Source organism: Fundulus heteroclitus, chromosome 22, assembly GCF_011125445.2.
Source record: "Fundulus heteroclitus isolate FHET01 chromosome 22, MU-UCD_Fhet_4.1, whole genome shotgun sequence".
Classification (NCBI taxonomy): Eukaryota; Metazoa; Chordata; class Actinopteri; order Cyprinodontiformes; family Fundulidae; genus Fundulus; species Fundulus heteroclitus.
Genome location: NC_046382.1, coordinates 36,152,612 through 36,168,547, shown reverse-complemented (window position 1 = coordinate 36,168,547; position 15,936 = coordinate 36,152,612). Strand labels below are relative to the sequence as shown.

The window sequence follows — 15,936 nt, the reverse complement described above, 5'->3', positions numbered from 1 at the left end:
AAAGTCAAGGTGTCGCTAATGGTGAACTCGTTGTACAGCGCCAGTTCCTGCACAACGCAAACATACCACTGATTTAAGCTCTTTATTTTGTATGGAGTGTGATTTTCATTAAAAATACTTTTCATTATTATTATACTCTAGATTAGGAGCAATTAAACTTTAGGTACCACTTTAGTGAATGTCTAAGGATACCGCACATCAAATTTTTTAATAAATACAAAAATCTGAATACCACAATGGCATTCAACCACTTATATTTGTTTACTGTGTGTTTTTAACTGGATAGTTCAAGACTTTTTGGTGACATTCTTTTAAAGGGATGCACAGTGGAGCTGTGAAGCAAACAGGGCCCGGGTTTAAATCCCAGCCAAGAACTTTCTGCTTGAAGCGTTCTCCTTGTGCATGTATGGTTCTCTCCTTCTTTCCACAGACCAGAAATATGCCCGTTAGGCTAACTGGTAACTCTGAGCTGCCTTCAGCAGTGAGTGTGTGTGAGCATGATTGTTTGTCCTCTGTGTCTCTGTGATGAACGCACAACCAGTCCAAGATGTACCCCGCCTCATGTCCAAAGGGTGCTGGAGTTAGGCACCAGCTCCACTGTGACTGGCATGGATGAAGTGGTTATAAAAAATGGATGAATCTTAGTAAAAGGTAATAAGCAGGTAAGATTCCACCTGCAGTAGAAAAACATCTTTGCATTTTTTCAGTGTGAATCCTAATTAGTTGGAGGTTGAAAGTATTGCAAAACTCCAACCTCAAAAACATTTTGCCAGTTTATACAAACCCCTTTAGATCAAACACTGAACCTCTGTCACATTTGCACTGACAGGTTTTTTTTCCAACGGAGCACATGATTACTTAGAAAGGGGTTAATAGTTACAGGTAATTAGGGAGCTTTGTGGCGTGAGTAACCTCCCTGCATTAAACACATACTCAAAACTGTCCAAGTTAAGCTTTTACGGTCAGATATAAAAGTAAAGTATTATAAAAAGTCAAATCATATAGTGGTTTAAGGGATTGCTCTGAGCAGAAAATGCTTTATATGGTTTATATTCCCAGTATGTGCTTCACAAAGGAAGACTGCTGGTGACACACGGCCTGTTGCCCTCATTTCTTTTGTTCGTTATCAGCTTCTGAGTAAATAATTGCCCAATGCTAATGGTGTTATGATTAAAAAGGTTATGAAACAGCACTCTCGCAGGTTTTTGAGATTCATTTTTTTTATTTAATATGGTCGAAGTCCACATTGGTCTTGGCCAGTGTCAGACTAGCTGTTATCTTCATTTGCGACCTCTCGTGACAACAGCCAACGAAGAACCAAAGAGAGCGATCACAACCTGACTTTGGCGATAATGAGTTACACATTTTAAGACCTTTACCTGAGCAACTTTGATAATTCAAAGAAAAATCTGATAGAATCATAAAGGCTATTTAGATATGCAACAATATGGCCGGCCCAGAAAATGAAGACTGCAAATGATCCATAAGTCTTAAAGGCTCAAATATACAATCTAAAAACATTTCTGTATGACAAGAAATCTATGGGGTTTACCATTCAATAATGGCATCTGTGTTAGAGTTGTAAGAAAATCTGGATCTCTGTTATCAAATAAAGTAACATATAGCCAGAAATATTTCAGGTGTCACAGTTCTTTGTCTCTAAGATATGCATCATATCCTGAGCGGACGAACATAAGGTAACACGAGGACATACGGCATGTATCCTATCGGCCTCAAAGGAAAGCTATTTTGACGGTAATGAGTTCACTCTGCAGGTTCACATCGCCTAGCAACAAAGGCTAAATTACTGAAGCCCAAGAGCGAGGCAATGTTTTTTGGTTGTAAAGAGCCGCTGACTAACATGAAAGCTAAGTCTAGAATATTCTGTAAAACCACACCTAAAATCTTCCACATTCCCACACTCACTAAACCATTTGTGTGGATTTTTAAAAGGCTAAGAATCAAATCGTTCTTCTAAGATTGACAACGAAAGGTAACAGGACATTATTTAATGTAGTAATTTCGTAGTTAAGTTAATGTGCATTTTCGCCAAATTTTTTTGGGGGAATTTTGAGTAAATGATTGTAATCATGCTTTGTAGTTTACCTGTGGCATGTATCCAACCATCTTCCCTGGGACCTCGTGTCCAGGAAAGGCAGGTGGCTTCCCCAACACTGTGATGTGTCCTCTTGATATTTTCAGGGTTCCCACAATACATTTTAAAAGTGTGGTTTTCCCACATCCGCTGGGGCCCAAAAGGCCATAACTGCAAAACAAAATCAAAAGCATTTCACATTAGTCTGAAAAGAAAAAATATTTCTGCATTAAACATGGGAGAAAAGACATCTGAGCTACTACTTCATTGACCAACTGCCTCTAACTAAGACAGCCAGGGGAGGTGAAAATTTTTTCGATGCAAATGCTCAGGTGCTGAATATCTTGTTTGCTGAAACGGCCCAAATCTAACAAGATCCCAGGGAGATTATTCAAATATCTGAATGACGCCAAGGACAGCAACCCCATTGCTAAATAAGTAAGCATGCTGTTTTTCTATTGTTTGTTGACGAGTCTGACATAGGTATATAAATTATTTTTCATATGTACCCTAGCTTTAACAATGTAGCTAAACAAGAATAGATTAGCTAAACGTCATAGAGAAAATAGCCAGTAAACCCTGTTTAAATTTCAATATAAAAAAGTCAGTCTTTATATAATTTTCATAAGTGAAGGTTTATATAGTAGATTTGTGTTTATTAAAAAGATCATGAAGCTTTAAAAAGTAAAACCCTTTAAAAAGTGAAAAGAAGTTTATTAAAAATCTCAGACTGAGACAATCATCTCTCAGTCTTGCTTACCATAAAAGCTTTAAGGAGCAACAAGACTTACGATCATTCACATTGTTGTTAAAGTAAAAAAGTCTTACAGTCAGCTGCTGTTAATTTTAAATAAAAATGGGTATAGTATTTAAAACCATTATTTTTTATAAAACTTGCTAGCTAAAGAATGCTGCTCATGACAAGACATGCTAGCTGTTATGGCCATCCTGAGTTAATTTTTAAAGAATAGCTAGACTACTAAGGCAGTTGTTCAAGACGTTCAAAATATAGCACCGATGGGTACAATTCTATGCTACAGCCCTAATATTAGCTTTAATTCAATGCTGCTCTAAGAATAAAATACACTTAAAATATTGATGAGATAAACAAGTTTAAACTGAATTTGTTTTACATGATAGTTGAGCAGAAATCAAAAGTAGCCTGCTTTGAGGACTGCAAGTTTGATTTTTATCTATCTGTACTAAATCAAGACATACTACCAAAGTATATTTTGCATATTCTAAAGGCCAATACTTACTATGCAAGAACTGACAAACGCATTATTTTACCCAAAGCTGTAAGAACAAGAACAAAGTTCTGTCTGGCCGGGAGATTTCATACCTCTGAAGAACTAAAGTACATTACTCCACTGAGTTTCTCATAGTTCCCTCTAATGGCAACATTTGAATATGTTAATTGTTGGACGCCACAGAAGAAACGAGGTCTACCCAGAATATGTCAAGAAGAAACTTCAAGAATTCCTCAAGCTAGGGCTGCAAGAACAGAATAACGTCATGCTGTTTTTGTGGGGCATATAATGGCCTTAAAACATACCTCGCATACCATAATGATTAGTATGACACACTTTGAGACTAATATCATATACTGCAGAGAAACAGTCAAAGAAAAGCACTGCATGTTGGTTAAAACATATTATTTTCTGTTTTCCATCTTATGATAAAGACATGTTGTTTTCAATGTCTTGTGGTTTATCCAGGATGTAGCACAGCCTTGATTGTCCATCTCCATCTAGCAGACTAACAATGTACAGTGCAACAGGTGCTGATTGTGCGAATTAATTTAAGTGATAGATGGACAGTGAGTCTGAAAACGTCTGGCAAAGTTTGTAAGATGCACAACTATTTTAGTTGTACAGTGGATTTGCATCGTTGTTTTGCACATGTTCAAGGTAGAAAGATAATCGCAGAGCCTAGTTCACATTGTTTCCATATTCATCTTTTCTCTGTGGAATCAGTACGATCTGGGTTGTAATCTGAACATAAACACTTCTAAGTGAAATATACTTTTGTAATTTCAAAAATCTAGATATGTGTGCGAAAAGTCGAATGTAAATTTCTCGTCATTTGCCTCAAATATGACAAAGACAAACGACAGACACAGCGAACAAAGGACAGGGAACAGGAGCTTGTTTTTCTAAGAAGCTGAAGGCTGTGTTGTCACTGAACAGTATGTTTTCTTTGCAATCTCTTCTCGAACTTCTTTAGCACCTCAGAGGAACGGAATTTTCCTCTTTTAACAAAAATGACCTAAACGGTATGTACCGGCAGTACCCTGACTAACAAGCAGGAAGCCGACATGTTTGGCAACTGACCAGTCAGACGGAAGACAAAGTGAGGGCGACCAGACTGGCTTCAGCCAACCAGCAGAATGCAAACATAATTTGCATGGTGAGCAAATCTTTGATGACCGGAAAGAGGACAAATCCATTATCAAATGCCTACTAGTGCTACAAGGAGCAAGGCAGAGGCTATATTTACCTTCACATTTCTTAGTTTAAATGTTTTTACTTGATATTAAGTAATAGCTAGTAGAAACAGTGATGAGTCAATGTGACAGTACTCACATCTGTCCCTGTGGTACAGTAAGGTTCAGGTTGGTAAGGACCTTTAGCTTTCCATATGACCGACAAACATCTCGGCACCGGATTGCAAACTTGTCCTGTGCAGCAGGCAGAGAAGCTTCCAAGTCTCCTTTCATGTTTCCCCCTGTCATCTGAAAGACACAAGACACTTTATCAGACACCAGCCCAAGCTTGTGCAGCGGATTACTTATCCTTTACTATATTCCATATCAGCTCATCAGTAAATGTGCACATACCCTACAAAGAGTTGTGATAAGATTGAGAGTAGAGTGAACCGCTTCTTCTCTACTAAATGCCTCAATTCAGAACATCTTGTGAGATGTGCTTTTTAACCATTAAGGTGAACATTTTGAGGACTAAAACCAGTTCAGAGCAAAAACTTGTAGGCATTTTCCACTGCATATGACACATTTTACTTATAGCAATTGCACTCTAGTATATAGATAAGATTTAAAACAAAACTTTTTGGAAAAATAATAAAAAAATTTATTCTTATACAATAATGCCATTGTATAAACATTTATGATAAATGGAGCTATGCAAAAGGCAGTGTGCTGCATTAAAAACTAGGCCTCTCATCCTCACTAATTAGCTTTTGTTTCAGACACTTTCCTGTTGTTGGGGTAGAAAAGCCTTTTACTAAGGTAGAAAATATGAAAGCTCTTAAAATCCAAAAATAATCCATGAATTGCTTCAAAATTTGCCAATGTGTTTATTAATATGTAGATTTAAAGCAAAGAGGGGGGAAAAGGAGCAGATTTAGCATCTACTCTATGACAGTGTAATTAATTTCAGGACTTACTGCTTCAAACATGTTTTCTCATCATTTATTTTGAGGTAAAGAGCAACAAATCTGTCTGCTGCTGGTTGAAAAAAAACGTTAGGCCTTAAAGTAAGCTCTGTTTGGTGGCCCGAGTGGCTTCTTTAACTGGGTCTAAGGAAGTGATTGATGGGTTGTAACCTTATGACCCCTCAGAGGCCACTAAGTTCGCTCGGTGGTGACTTATAGTCACATGATCATGACTGTTATGTCCTCAAAGGAATAGACATTAAAGTTTTCACTCAATGTTCCTTTCACTGGATTCTCAAAGGATCTGATATCAAGTTTTTAGAAAGAAAGTTTTTTGATTGGCATACAGGTTTCAACTTTATGCAAATCTGCAGTCTTCTAGGGAGGAAAAAATGTTAGGAAAATAAGCCTTAAAATAAAAATGCATACGTGTCAGTTGGTAGTTTGACCAGATTTTGTACGATCTGTACTCGGTCAAAGGTCAATTTGTATTCTTCTATGGTTACAAAAAGTACTAAGATGGTGTCGGAGTTGTGTTTTCACTATAAGGCCTGGTTATTATGGCTATTTGTCTTATACAGGCAAGGTTGCACAGATTTAAGTTGTGTCTAAAGGAATAACCTTGGCCTCATAATGGTGTGGATGGAACCACGTAGATGCGGTAATTTGTAACTTTCCATTCTTAAGTAGCCTTAGTCTAAGTAACTAAGTGTCTGACGGTGAACACGTCTGTTTCTGTAAGCTTTTCTTCTCCCAGAAGTTCATGAATCAGTCTAAGGCCTAATGCTAATGTACAAAGCCTTCAGCTGACAGGACATCAAATCCCTCAGGACAAAGATGAACTGATACGACTTCACCACCATGGGACATGTTCCTTCAGAACTTTTACAGTTCAGTTCCCTTTCACTTTAGACTTAAAATGTTTTTTCTTTCTGTTCTTAAAGATTAGGGACTAAAACATGTTGGTCAGGTCTACCAAACATGACTAACTTTAACTTTATGTAATGCTTATTGATATTCCCATCTGAGGTCCAGGACGTGATGTTCCCCATGACCGAGCTGAAAATGACTAAGCCTAACAGAACATTTGTAGTGCTTAAAGAATAGTGTATTTCATTTTTTACAGATTTATAACATATTTTTTGAAAAGATGATCGGCTGGACAATTTTCTTTTGATTGGCTCTGATCGTAATTAGCAATCTTTCTCCCCCTCCTTTTTATTAAATTCTTCCAAACCAAGAAGTCCCAGTATCATCATTCTATAAATGCAATAACCAAGATGTTGTTATTGGTGAAGTTTTTGTTTGTTCAATGGGAGTCTAATAAAGGTTAGGCACAAAGGAAGCACAAAGGGGGGGCAATCTAAAGCCACGACCTCAATCAAAGAAAAAGAAGCACCTTATTTTTCTCTTATACGTTACAATCTTTAGAGAGAAAAAATTTGAATCCATCAAGATCTGAAATGTCAACTTAGACCTCAAACAAAATCAGAAATCTGTGTTGGTCAGGAAACTCCTGATTGGTGCAGCTCTACATATTTTATGTCACCAAATAATGTTCACACTAATTTTCAAAAGGCTAATTTGTATTCAATAACTCAAGACAACAGATCTGTTTCTCTTTTATTCTGACAATGTATGAAACTGACTTTGAATATAACCTTGCACGTGAACATTCACTGCCAAAAAAGAAATACGGATTCAAGCTGTGCAAGATTCAACTCTCATGAACAAGGAGTAAGCTTGTTGCCTCCTGGCTTTGAGGACAACTGAAGACTTTGGAGCACATTCTGACACCTGTCTGAGTTGAACCCCTATAGAGGTGATACGGTCGAAAGCGCTTCAGTGCAAGCTGATGGAAACAAACAAGCGAAAGGCGAAAACCGTGTCCTTTCTTTTCTGATTATGTAAGCAGGAAGCCAAACTAAGTTGTTCTACATCGTGAAAAGCTGCAGAGAAACACCATGTAGCACAGCACAAATGGGATCGTACTATGACATTCCTCGTGGTCTGTTTGCTTCACTGCCTGCCAGCCACAACAAATTGTGTGGGTCCAAAAACAATCAGAAACCCAGTAAACTCTAATCCCAGCCTCTGTTTTGAGGTTTTTCCCCAACTAATCACCTCCTTTAATCTGGAATCTCTCATTCTCCAGCAGGGAGATTATAAAGATTGCATCGCATAATCTGGTGCATTAGGTTGGCCTAACCTTTGCCACTATAACCTAAATATTTCACTCTTGATACACCATGGCTCCTCTTCAGAGGAACCCTGCCTTTAAAGGACCTAAACTGAATAAACCAGTGATGCCCTATAGGAAACGGTGATATGAATTTACTGATGAAGGTTTAAAGAACTTTGTAGCAACAAAACTCACCCGAGAGAGATGTGTGCAGAAAGAGAGCAGTGCAGAGGCAGCAGAGCAACTGATGTCTGACTGAGATCACACATGGGAGACAATCAGTAATGAACGTTTGAGCGTCAGCTGACACAAACGTCTCCCTTAAGTTGAAGAACAGGTTTTAGTTCAGGAGTAAGCAGGTGGAGATAGGCATGCTTCCTTTTTTAAAAAGTAGTCATTTAGGATCACACACCCATCCTTGTTTAATGTGCATAGTGAGGACTGTCTTCTATAGACCTCCATTTATCTTCAAGCCTTTCTACGGCCTAACCCTGACCCTATAGCCAAAATCCTTACTGGTTTATACCTAAACCCACCCAAACCTAGTTGACACCTCAGTGCTAAACCTAACCCCTAAGCCAGAAAAAGTGAGGACCACGAAAGGGTCCCCACTCTACATCAAAGTCCTCACTTTACAGGTAAAATGTGTAAACAATGTTCTGCACAGCAGCAAAAACAAGAACACACACACACACACACACACACACGCACGCACGCACACACACGCACAAACCTGGTTCATTCAACAGGTTCTTCAACATTCACCACCTATTTGGAAATAATAACAGTAATGTTGAAAATGTTGCTTGTTCCAATTTTGATCCAAATTCTGATTTCTTTGCTTCGATCAAAAGACGGATTAGAGGAAACTTCGCCGCGGATCTCTGTTCCGAGTGAACCCGCTTCCCCTCTCTCTTTCTCTCTCTCTCTCTCTCTCTAATACTGACCTAAAATCTGCACAAATCTGCTCCCATTCATTGCTCGCCCCGCTCGGGTGATCAGGAAGAATCCCTACCTCCCCTACCAGGTTGTCGGGGGCTTGCGTCATCGCCGAGTGGAAGAAAACGGGCTCTCCGGAGCAGCGCTGCGTGGAGGACCCAGAAGCGGAAAGACGCAAGGAGCCAGAGAACCAACTGCTCCGTGGACGGCCAATCACAGAGTATTTATAAGCCGACCCTCCGCTTTCACTTCTCCCCTGTCACATCAGCGCGTCATCCAGAATATGAGCCACTGATGTCCCCCCCACCCACCTGCGATAAGGCGCATCCTCCTTCCCGCCCTCTCTCTGCAAACCTTAGATCTGCTTGTATTCCCCTGAGTTGGTCATCTGATAAAAATGAACTATCAAAACACGACGCTGCCGCTTCTGGCTGCGTGCATCCAGCACAGCTGAACTCCATCCCGGCCGGCGCAGCGGCGCATCAAGGCCTGCACCAGAAGGAGAAGCGCCGCGGCTCTTCCCCCCGCAAACATTGCTTTCTTAAAGCCCAAGGCATCTTACCAGCCGCTCCCGCATCTCAGTGCAGTTTGCGGGGCCGGTGGTCGCATCGTTCCGGCCAGAAGCCTCCGCAGCCATGGCAGCAGGAGCAGGAGGAGGAGGAGGAGGAGGAGGAGGAGGGCGCAGAACAGCGGACAGGCGGCTGGATCTGTGCAGCAGAGCAGAGAGCGCCACAGAGGGGCGACAGGGAGAGGGACGGATGGGATACTGCGGGGCTGCATACTGTCGGTTTTCCAATAACCAAAAAAGGATTGAGGAAGATGATTTGGTATTTTCACCCACAAACAGCTGTGAAACTGATTATTACAGTAGAAGGGAGTAGGTAATGACTTTAGGCCATGGCATAAATATCCACACTGAACTGGAATTAGTTTTTCTTTTTGGTGCATCCAAAAGTACATAACTTTGACCTGGAAGTGAAAACATGCACGGTTTTCAAAACGCTTTAAAAATATAAAAATCTGAAAAGTGTGGTATGCATTTGTTTTCAGTCCCCCTTTATTTTGATACTCTTGGGGGTTGGGGGCCAGCAGCATCTTAAAGTGACAGCCCCCTAGCAAACAGAGTTCACCTGTGTATAATTTAATCTCAGTATATACGCAGCTGCTCTGTGAAGACCTCAGAGGTTTCTTAGAGAACATTAACAAACAAACCACATCACGAAGACCAAGGAACACAGCAGGTCAGCGATGCTTTTGTGGGGAAGTTTAAAGCGCAAGTTGTGGTACAAAACAACATTCCAAGATTGCAACACCTCACTAGGAAATGTTCGGTCGAACATCTGAAAGTAGAAAGAGCATGGCACCACTGCAAACCCACCAAGACCTGACAGTCCATCTAACCTGGCGTGTCGGTCAAGAACAGCATTAATCTGAAAAGCTCCCAAGAGGCTCTTGATAACTCTGGAGGAGCTGCAGAGCTCTGCAGCTCAGTTGAGAGAACGTGTTGACATATGATGAGCTGTGTACTCCACAAATCTGAGCTTCGTGGAATCAGGAAGGGAGGTGTTGCTGAAGGAAAGTGGGCAGCTACGATGCGAGAGGGTTCTATGGTCTGTAAGAGCAAAACTGACTTTTTTGGCCTGCATCGAAACACTATGTCGGAAGGGAAACTAACACAGTGCGTCCAAGACCCTGAACACAGCATCTCTACAGTGATACATGGTATGGGCAGAACCAGGCATAATGTTTTAGCGGGGAAAAGAAAACTAGTCAGAGCTGATGGGAAGATGGATGGAAGATGAGTAAAGGGCATCTTGGTACAAAACTGCAGCTGCAAAACAAGTAAGACAGAGGTGGAAGTTACGAGTTTGTAATTATAATTTTTCTTTTTGATGTTCAGCTGCATTTTGTTTTGATCTTGGGGGAAAAGAGATGTTGTCTCTTTAAAATGGACAATCCATTTTCTTGGTATTATTTTTGTCCTGAGTATTTGGTTTAAACTATGAAACTAAAACCAGGGAATACATGTGTAAATGTTTTTAAATCTTTAGTTGTGAAGCTGTTGTTCTGAAATACACTGAAAGGTGGAACACAAGGTCTGACTAAACGAGGGTAGGTAAATTCAGTTGTTGCTTTGTCCTGAGGCACTTCCAGTTTCTTATTACTTGCAGTACAGCTGTAAGTTCTCCGGCGCTACATTACGCGACATGAGGCGAAGCAAAAAAAAAAAAACAACAACAAAATGCCAAAATGCCAAACAGCACAACCAAATAATTAAATTTAGAAAACTCCTAGATTTAAAATTGGTAACAATTTGATTAGCAAGACCATGGACCAATCAGATCTGTGGTTTCTAAACACCTGGACCGGCGAAGGGATTGGATAAACTTCAAGCATTCAGTGGATGAAACATGCTTTTCAGAATTGAGAAGGACATTTAGTTTGGCTTGTTCCTTGCGTCGCCGTGTGTGTCTCTTACTGTTGGTCTACTCTGTCTGTGTGTGCAGTGCCTGGTGAAGGACTGTCCACCGTAAACTTCCTTGGCCAATCGGCGTCCCACATGCCTCTAACCAGGGTAGCCATTACGAATTTTGGGCCCCATGACAAAAAATAAATAAAATTCACAATCATACCGGAAGCCCATATTTATACATGCGTTTTTCTCTTGAACGAGTTGCAGTAACAAGCCACATAATACTGTAGTAACTTAGCGGGGTCGCTGAAATGAGAAAAGTAATTATTTATATCTGGATCAACTGCTTGTGTTGGCAGACCAAACTTGTACCAGTCCTGAGTTGTGGTTGGAGGCCACACAAAATCATACCACGGACCGCAAATGGTCCCCGAGCCACACGTTGGACACCTCTGATCTAGATCCCTCTTAGCCTGGACTGTGAGTGATGTACAAAAATTACCAAAAGATAGAGGTCTCTGAAAAAGCTCGGATCCAGCCTCTATTTATGATATTAAGTTTTTTTTCAACGGGGTTTGTCCCCAAAACAGCCAAAAGCACCAGAGAAAAAGTGATAAAGAAAAAAATAGTCAACCCTTAAAAAGTTAAAAAGTTTAACCTTATGACTAATTTTTGTTTTCAAAGTGAAATATATTTATCTATTAAAATACATCTTATTTTGCCCATGGTAATACATTAGTTGTTATTCCTATACCTAAGAAAGGCCAGCTACCTCACACAAGAGTTTAAGACACAGGTGAAGCATGCATGCTAGTTTATTTAGCTTGAATTCTGCAATCAGGAATAAAAGCGTTGAGAAACATCAGTGAAGCTTCTACATCAGAGCAATGAAACAGAACTGGAGCCCTGGACACCAGAGCAAATCTCAGACTCCAGCATCCATGTGTGACCGAGTCTAAAACTGGCTTTTTTTTCCCCTGCTATTTACGTGCAGAACATCTCCGAATAGTTAAAAGGCAGCAAGAGGCAGGGAGCTGAGGAAGGCACAAAAACCAAGACTATAACCAGACACAAAGAGAACAGAACACAAAAAACTGCAGATCATGACAAAAACCTTCACCAGAAAAAAGGCAATGTCACTTTCTTCCAAATATCGTAAGGACTAATAAAGGTTTGAGTGATGAAGACAACTTGTCAACCCTCTGATTAGTGATTATGTCCAAGCACATAACTCCAATGACTCAACTCAGATGAGCACGAGGATCTTTCAGACCTAAAGGAACAGTCAGATAACCAAATGAGTCTTAAAAGAAACATCATGAACACCATCCGTAGAAGACAAACAAGCGCTTCCCTTCAAACGTCACCGTACACATGTTAACATATTGTTCCTCGAAGGCCATACTACCCACGCCTTGTTCTTCACACAGGAAATGGGTTTGAAGCACAACCACCTTTAGTACAGAGTGTCTGTAAAATGTGCTGAATCAGCAGCAAAACAAATCCACATGGGGTTATCATGGCAGAGGGCTGCCACGCTCACATATCTATGCTTTGTTTCTCTGTCCGGACGCACAAGTCCTTCTCTGTTAGCGCAACACTTTGACTTAGCAAGAACCACCTCCTCCTGTGTGTGTGTGTGTGTGTGTGTGTGTGTGTGTGTGTGTGTGTGTGTATTCGTCATTGATTGTGGCAAACAGATGATCTTTTTAAGGTTGCATGTGTGAGAACATAATGCACAGAGCTTAACAGAAGTAAAAGTCAGCTCGGCGTGTCCTGCTGTGTCATCTGGACCGACTGCTATCTTTGCCCTGTTGCAAGTCCTGTGCCCATGTACTGTGGCGGCTGGACGAAGTCACATCGTCAGCCCACCACCAGCGGGCTTAACTGATGCCGTCAGGTGTTTGTGTCGATTTCTTTGTTTGGATCTTGCCAAACACGCTGCTGTGCTTTAAAGCATCTTTGCATCTAGAACATCTAGATGTTCTTCAACAAGAAACAAAGGCATTTATTGCTCAAACTTGCAACTGATCAGACAGCCAGATGAAAATAGCTTGTAAAGCCCTTACTGCTGGTCTTCTTTCAAATCCAAATTATTGGAGATGTTTTAAATACAGGATGTTGTTATAATACAGCAAACCTTTCTATTTGTTTTAAGGTATTTAAGGTTATTTTTGTATACATACAAAACGTGTATGTATAGACATTTTTTTTTTATGATTTCATTTTAGTTTAGTTTTATTTATTTGATAGGGCCAAGTGTGCGCATTGTGTCCTCATGATGTCTTTCCCTAGAAGGGCCTAAAAAAAGCAAACACCTTTACAAGTGTTCAGAAATTCATATCATACAAATGTCCAATTTAAAATCAGTTCATACAGGACTAAATATGCCTGCAATGGTGATTCATTTTAAACGCACATTTCAATTCATTTTTAAAAAAAAACACCAAATCAAGGTCCTGTTTCAGTTCAGGAGAGTTCCACAGTTTGGCCCCCTTGACAGAGACGGCCGACTGCCTTTAGGAGGTTTTTCTCAGGGAAACTTTGACATTTCCATTTGAAGCTCCTTGTGTGAAGGAACCCGCTGCTCTGAGTGGGACTATGAACTGTCTGAGGACATCAGGGGCCAAATTGTGTACACGTTTATACATCAATTTTAAATTGGAAAACTTTACAAAATTCTCAAAACTGAGAAAACCAAATCTCTCTTTTCTGTCGAGTATGTTCAGTGCTCTTTTGTAAATTATTCTCACTAATCTGATTGTTGTTGTTGTTGTTGTTGCCCGAGACCAGGAAGTTATACAGTAACTGAGATGAAAAGATATCATCATAGCATGCATGGATACATTTGCTGCATGGAAGGATAAACATGATTATCATTATGATTTTGAACTTGAACAAATTTGCCTCATCTGTTCTTATAGCATTTTTAATGTGGCTGTCAGGTCAGGGTATTTAATTTCTTTAACTTGTGTAATATCTTAACCATTTATTGTCAGATGCAAGTTTTCTGGAGGACAAAACCAGGAAACAAAACAAACTGACATTGTTTTACTGACATTTAAAATAAGTCAAGGGTTTTGAAACCAGACTGACACAGCATCTAGATGGAGCTGCAGCTGAGCAGTTATGGCTTCAATGCTTTTACCACTCACATAAACTACCGCTTCATCTGCATACATTTGGAAACCAGAAGCTTGTTTTTGGCAAGTCGTTAATATATAGTGTAAAAAAACGGTGACCAAGTATTGATCCCTTAGGGACATCTGTTTTTAATGTTAAGAGAGATGACCTTTTATTATTACCTGCTACACATTACCTTGTCTGTTCTAAATGTGTTCTGAACCACTGTAGTGCCACTTTGTCAAAGTTTAACTTGGATATTTTATGTAAGAGAACATTATGATTCAAAAGATCAAAGTCCTTTTTCAAATCTAAAAAGAACGCTCTGACGGTTTGGCCTTTATCAGTGGCCATTTTTAACACTTCACCATTCTGATTCTATATCAAAGAAGCTGCAGACATACATGTTCCAATGACTTGGGGAAAATTACTGAAAAAAAGCTTTTCTGTTAATGATTAATAGCTTATCTATTAACTTCAGTTTTTCTTATAGATGAAGTCATTAAAAGAGCCACTGCACCTATTAACGCTACATCTTTCTTTAACGTACAAATCACTCTGCACAACTCTTTAAAGGGTAAATCACCCCCAAGCAACTATATTTTTCCAATAGACTGATAACATGGTTGTGTTATAGTACTGTCCACATATCCTGGTCATAATTTTTGACAAATTAGTGCATATTTGTTGAAATCCTGCTTGTGTCTAAAATTGTCAGTGTGGCGCCCTCCTGTGGTTAAACGGTGATTTTGCACTGAATTCCGAATCCGTACTGCTATTGGTTTAAAAAATTTTTGTGAAGTAATTTGGAGAAACTGATGTGAATAGCTCTGGGAGTATGACAAGATGTTTTAGCATTTGATCAGTAAGTTTAACTATCTGGAATTACCATTTTAGATATCTGTAATGTCATTTTGACTAGTCGTAATGTCACTGTTAGTGACATTGCTGACATCATTAATTTTCATTTAAGATTAAGGTAATTAAACTATCCCTTTCTACATGGAGTTTGCATGTTCTTCCTGCACATCTCTGAATATGACAAATTAAATATTCTATTCTATTCTATTCTATTCACATATTCACATGTGGGTTCCCTGAGGGAATCCAGCCTCTTCCCAAAGTTAAAATAAAAATGTCTGTTCGGTGTGTGTGTGTGTGTGTGTGTGTGTGTGTGTGTGTGTGTGTGTGTGTGTGTGTGTGTGTGTGTGTGTGTGTGTGTGTGTGTGTGTGTGTGTGTGTGTGTGTGTGTGTGTGTGTGTGTGTGTGTTTGTACTCGCAGCTGAGTATTTTTCATGTTTTCACACCAGAGGGAGGACTTTGATGTAACCTGAGGACCTTTTTTTGGTCCTCATTTTTTGGGGCTTGTTGTTAGGTTTAGGACTAAGTTGTCAATTAGATTTAGGTTAGGGGAAGGTATGTACTGGTAGTGGTTAGGTTTAGGCTCAAGGTTAGGCCATAGAAAGAGTTGAAAATTAATGGAAGTCAAGGTAAGGTCCTCAGGAAGTATTGGAAAGAAGTGTGGGAGTGTGTGCGCGCGTGCATATGCCTGTGCATTCACAGGAACCAGTGACACTGCAAGGACAAGCAGTTGTAAGTGATGGCTGGTGTTAATCCTAATGTCCATAAAATAAAATTATAATTTTTATTTTTTTCCACTTAGAGACACTGCAACTTTCCTAGTTAGTGCATGGACCCCCACCCCCCACCCCCCCTCCCCACACACACACAGACACCCACGGTTTGGTCATACAGAGGGAGCTCCATAGCCATTCATTTTTCCACAATCTC

General features: G+C 39.9%; 1 protein-coding gene across 5 annotated transcripts in view; it reads right to left on the bottom strand.

The window, feature by feature from the left end:
- abch1 (ATP-binding cassette, sub-family H, member 1) overlaps positions 1-9,395 on the bottom strand; it is a 39,421-nt gene extending 30,026 nt beyond the window's left edge. The window contains exons 1-3 of one of the 5 annotated variants that reach the window (XM_021321642.2): positions 9,172-9,395; positions 4,681-4,829; positions 2,107-2,266 (exon numbers count right to left, since the gene is read on the bottom strand). In XM_021321642.2, the coding sequence (XP_021177317.2) occupies positions 2,107-2,266; positions 4,681-4,829; positions 9,172-9,246 (384 nt within the window). In that variant the 5' untranslated portion in view covers positions 9,247-9,395. Of the gene's footprint in view, positions 1-2,106; positions 2,267-4,680; positions 4,830-7,865; positions 7,952-8,617; positions 8,637-8,685; positions 9,143-9,171 lie in introns of those variants that run through there. The other 4 variants (XM_036126330.1, XM_036126331.1, XM_036126333.1 and 1 more) reach the window with 4 other exon arrangements.
- Positions 9,396-15,936: the final 6,541 nt, after the last annotated feature.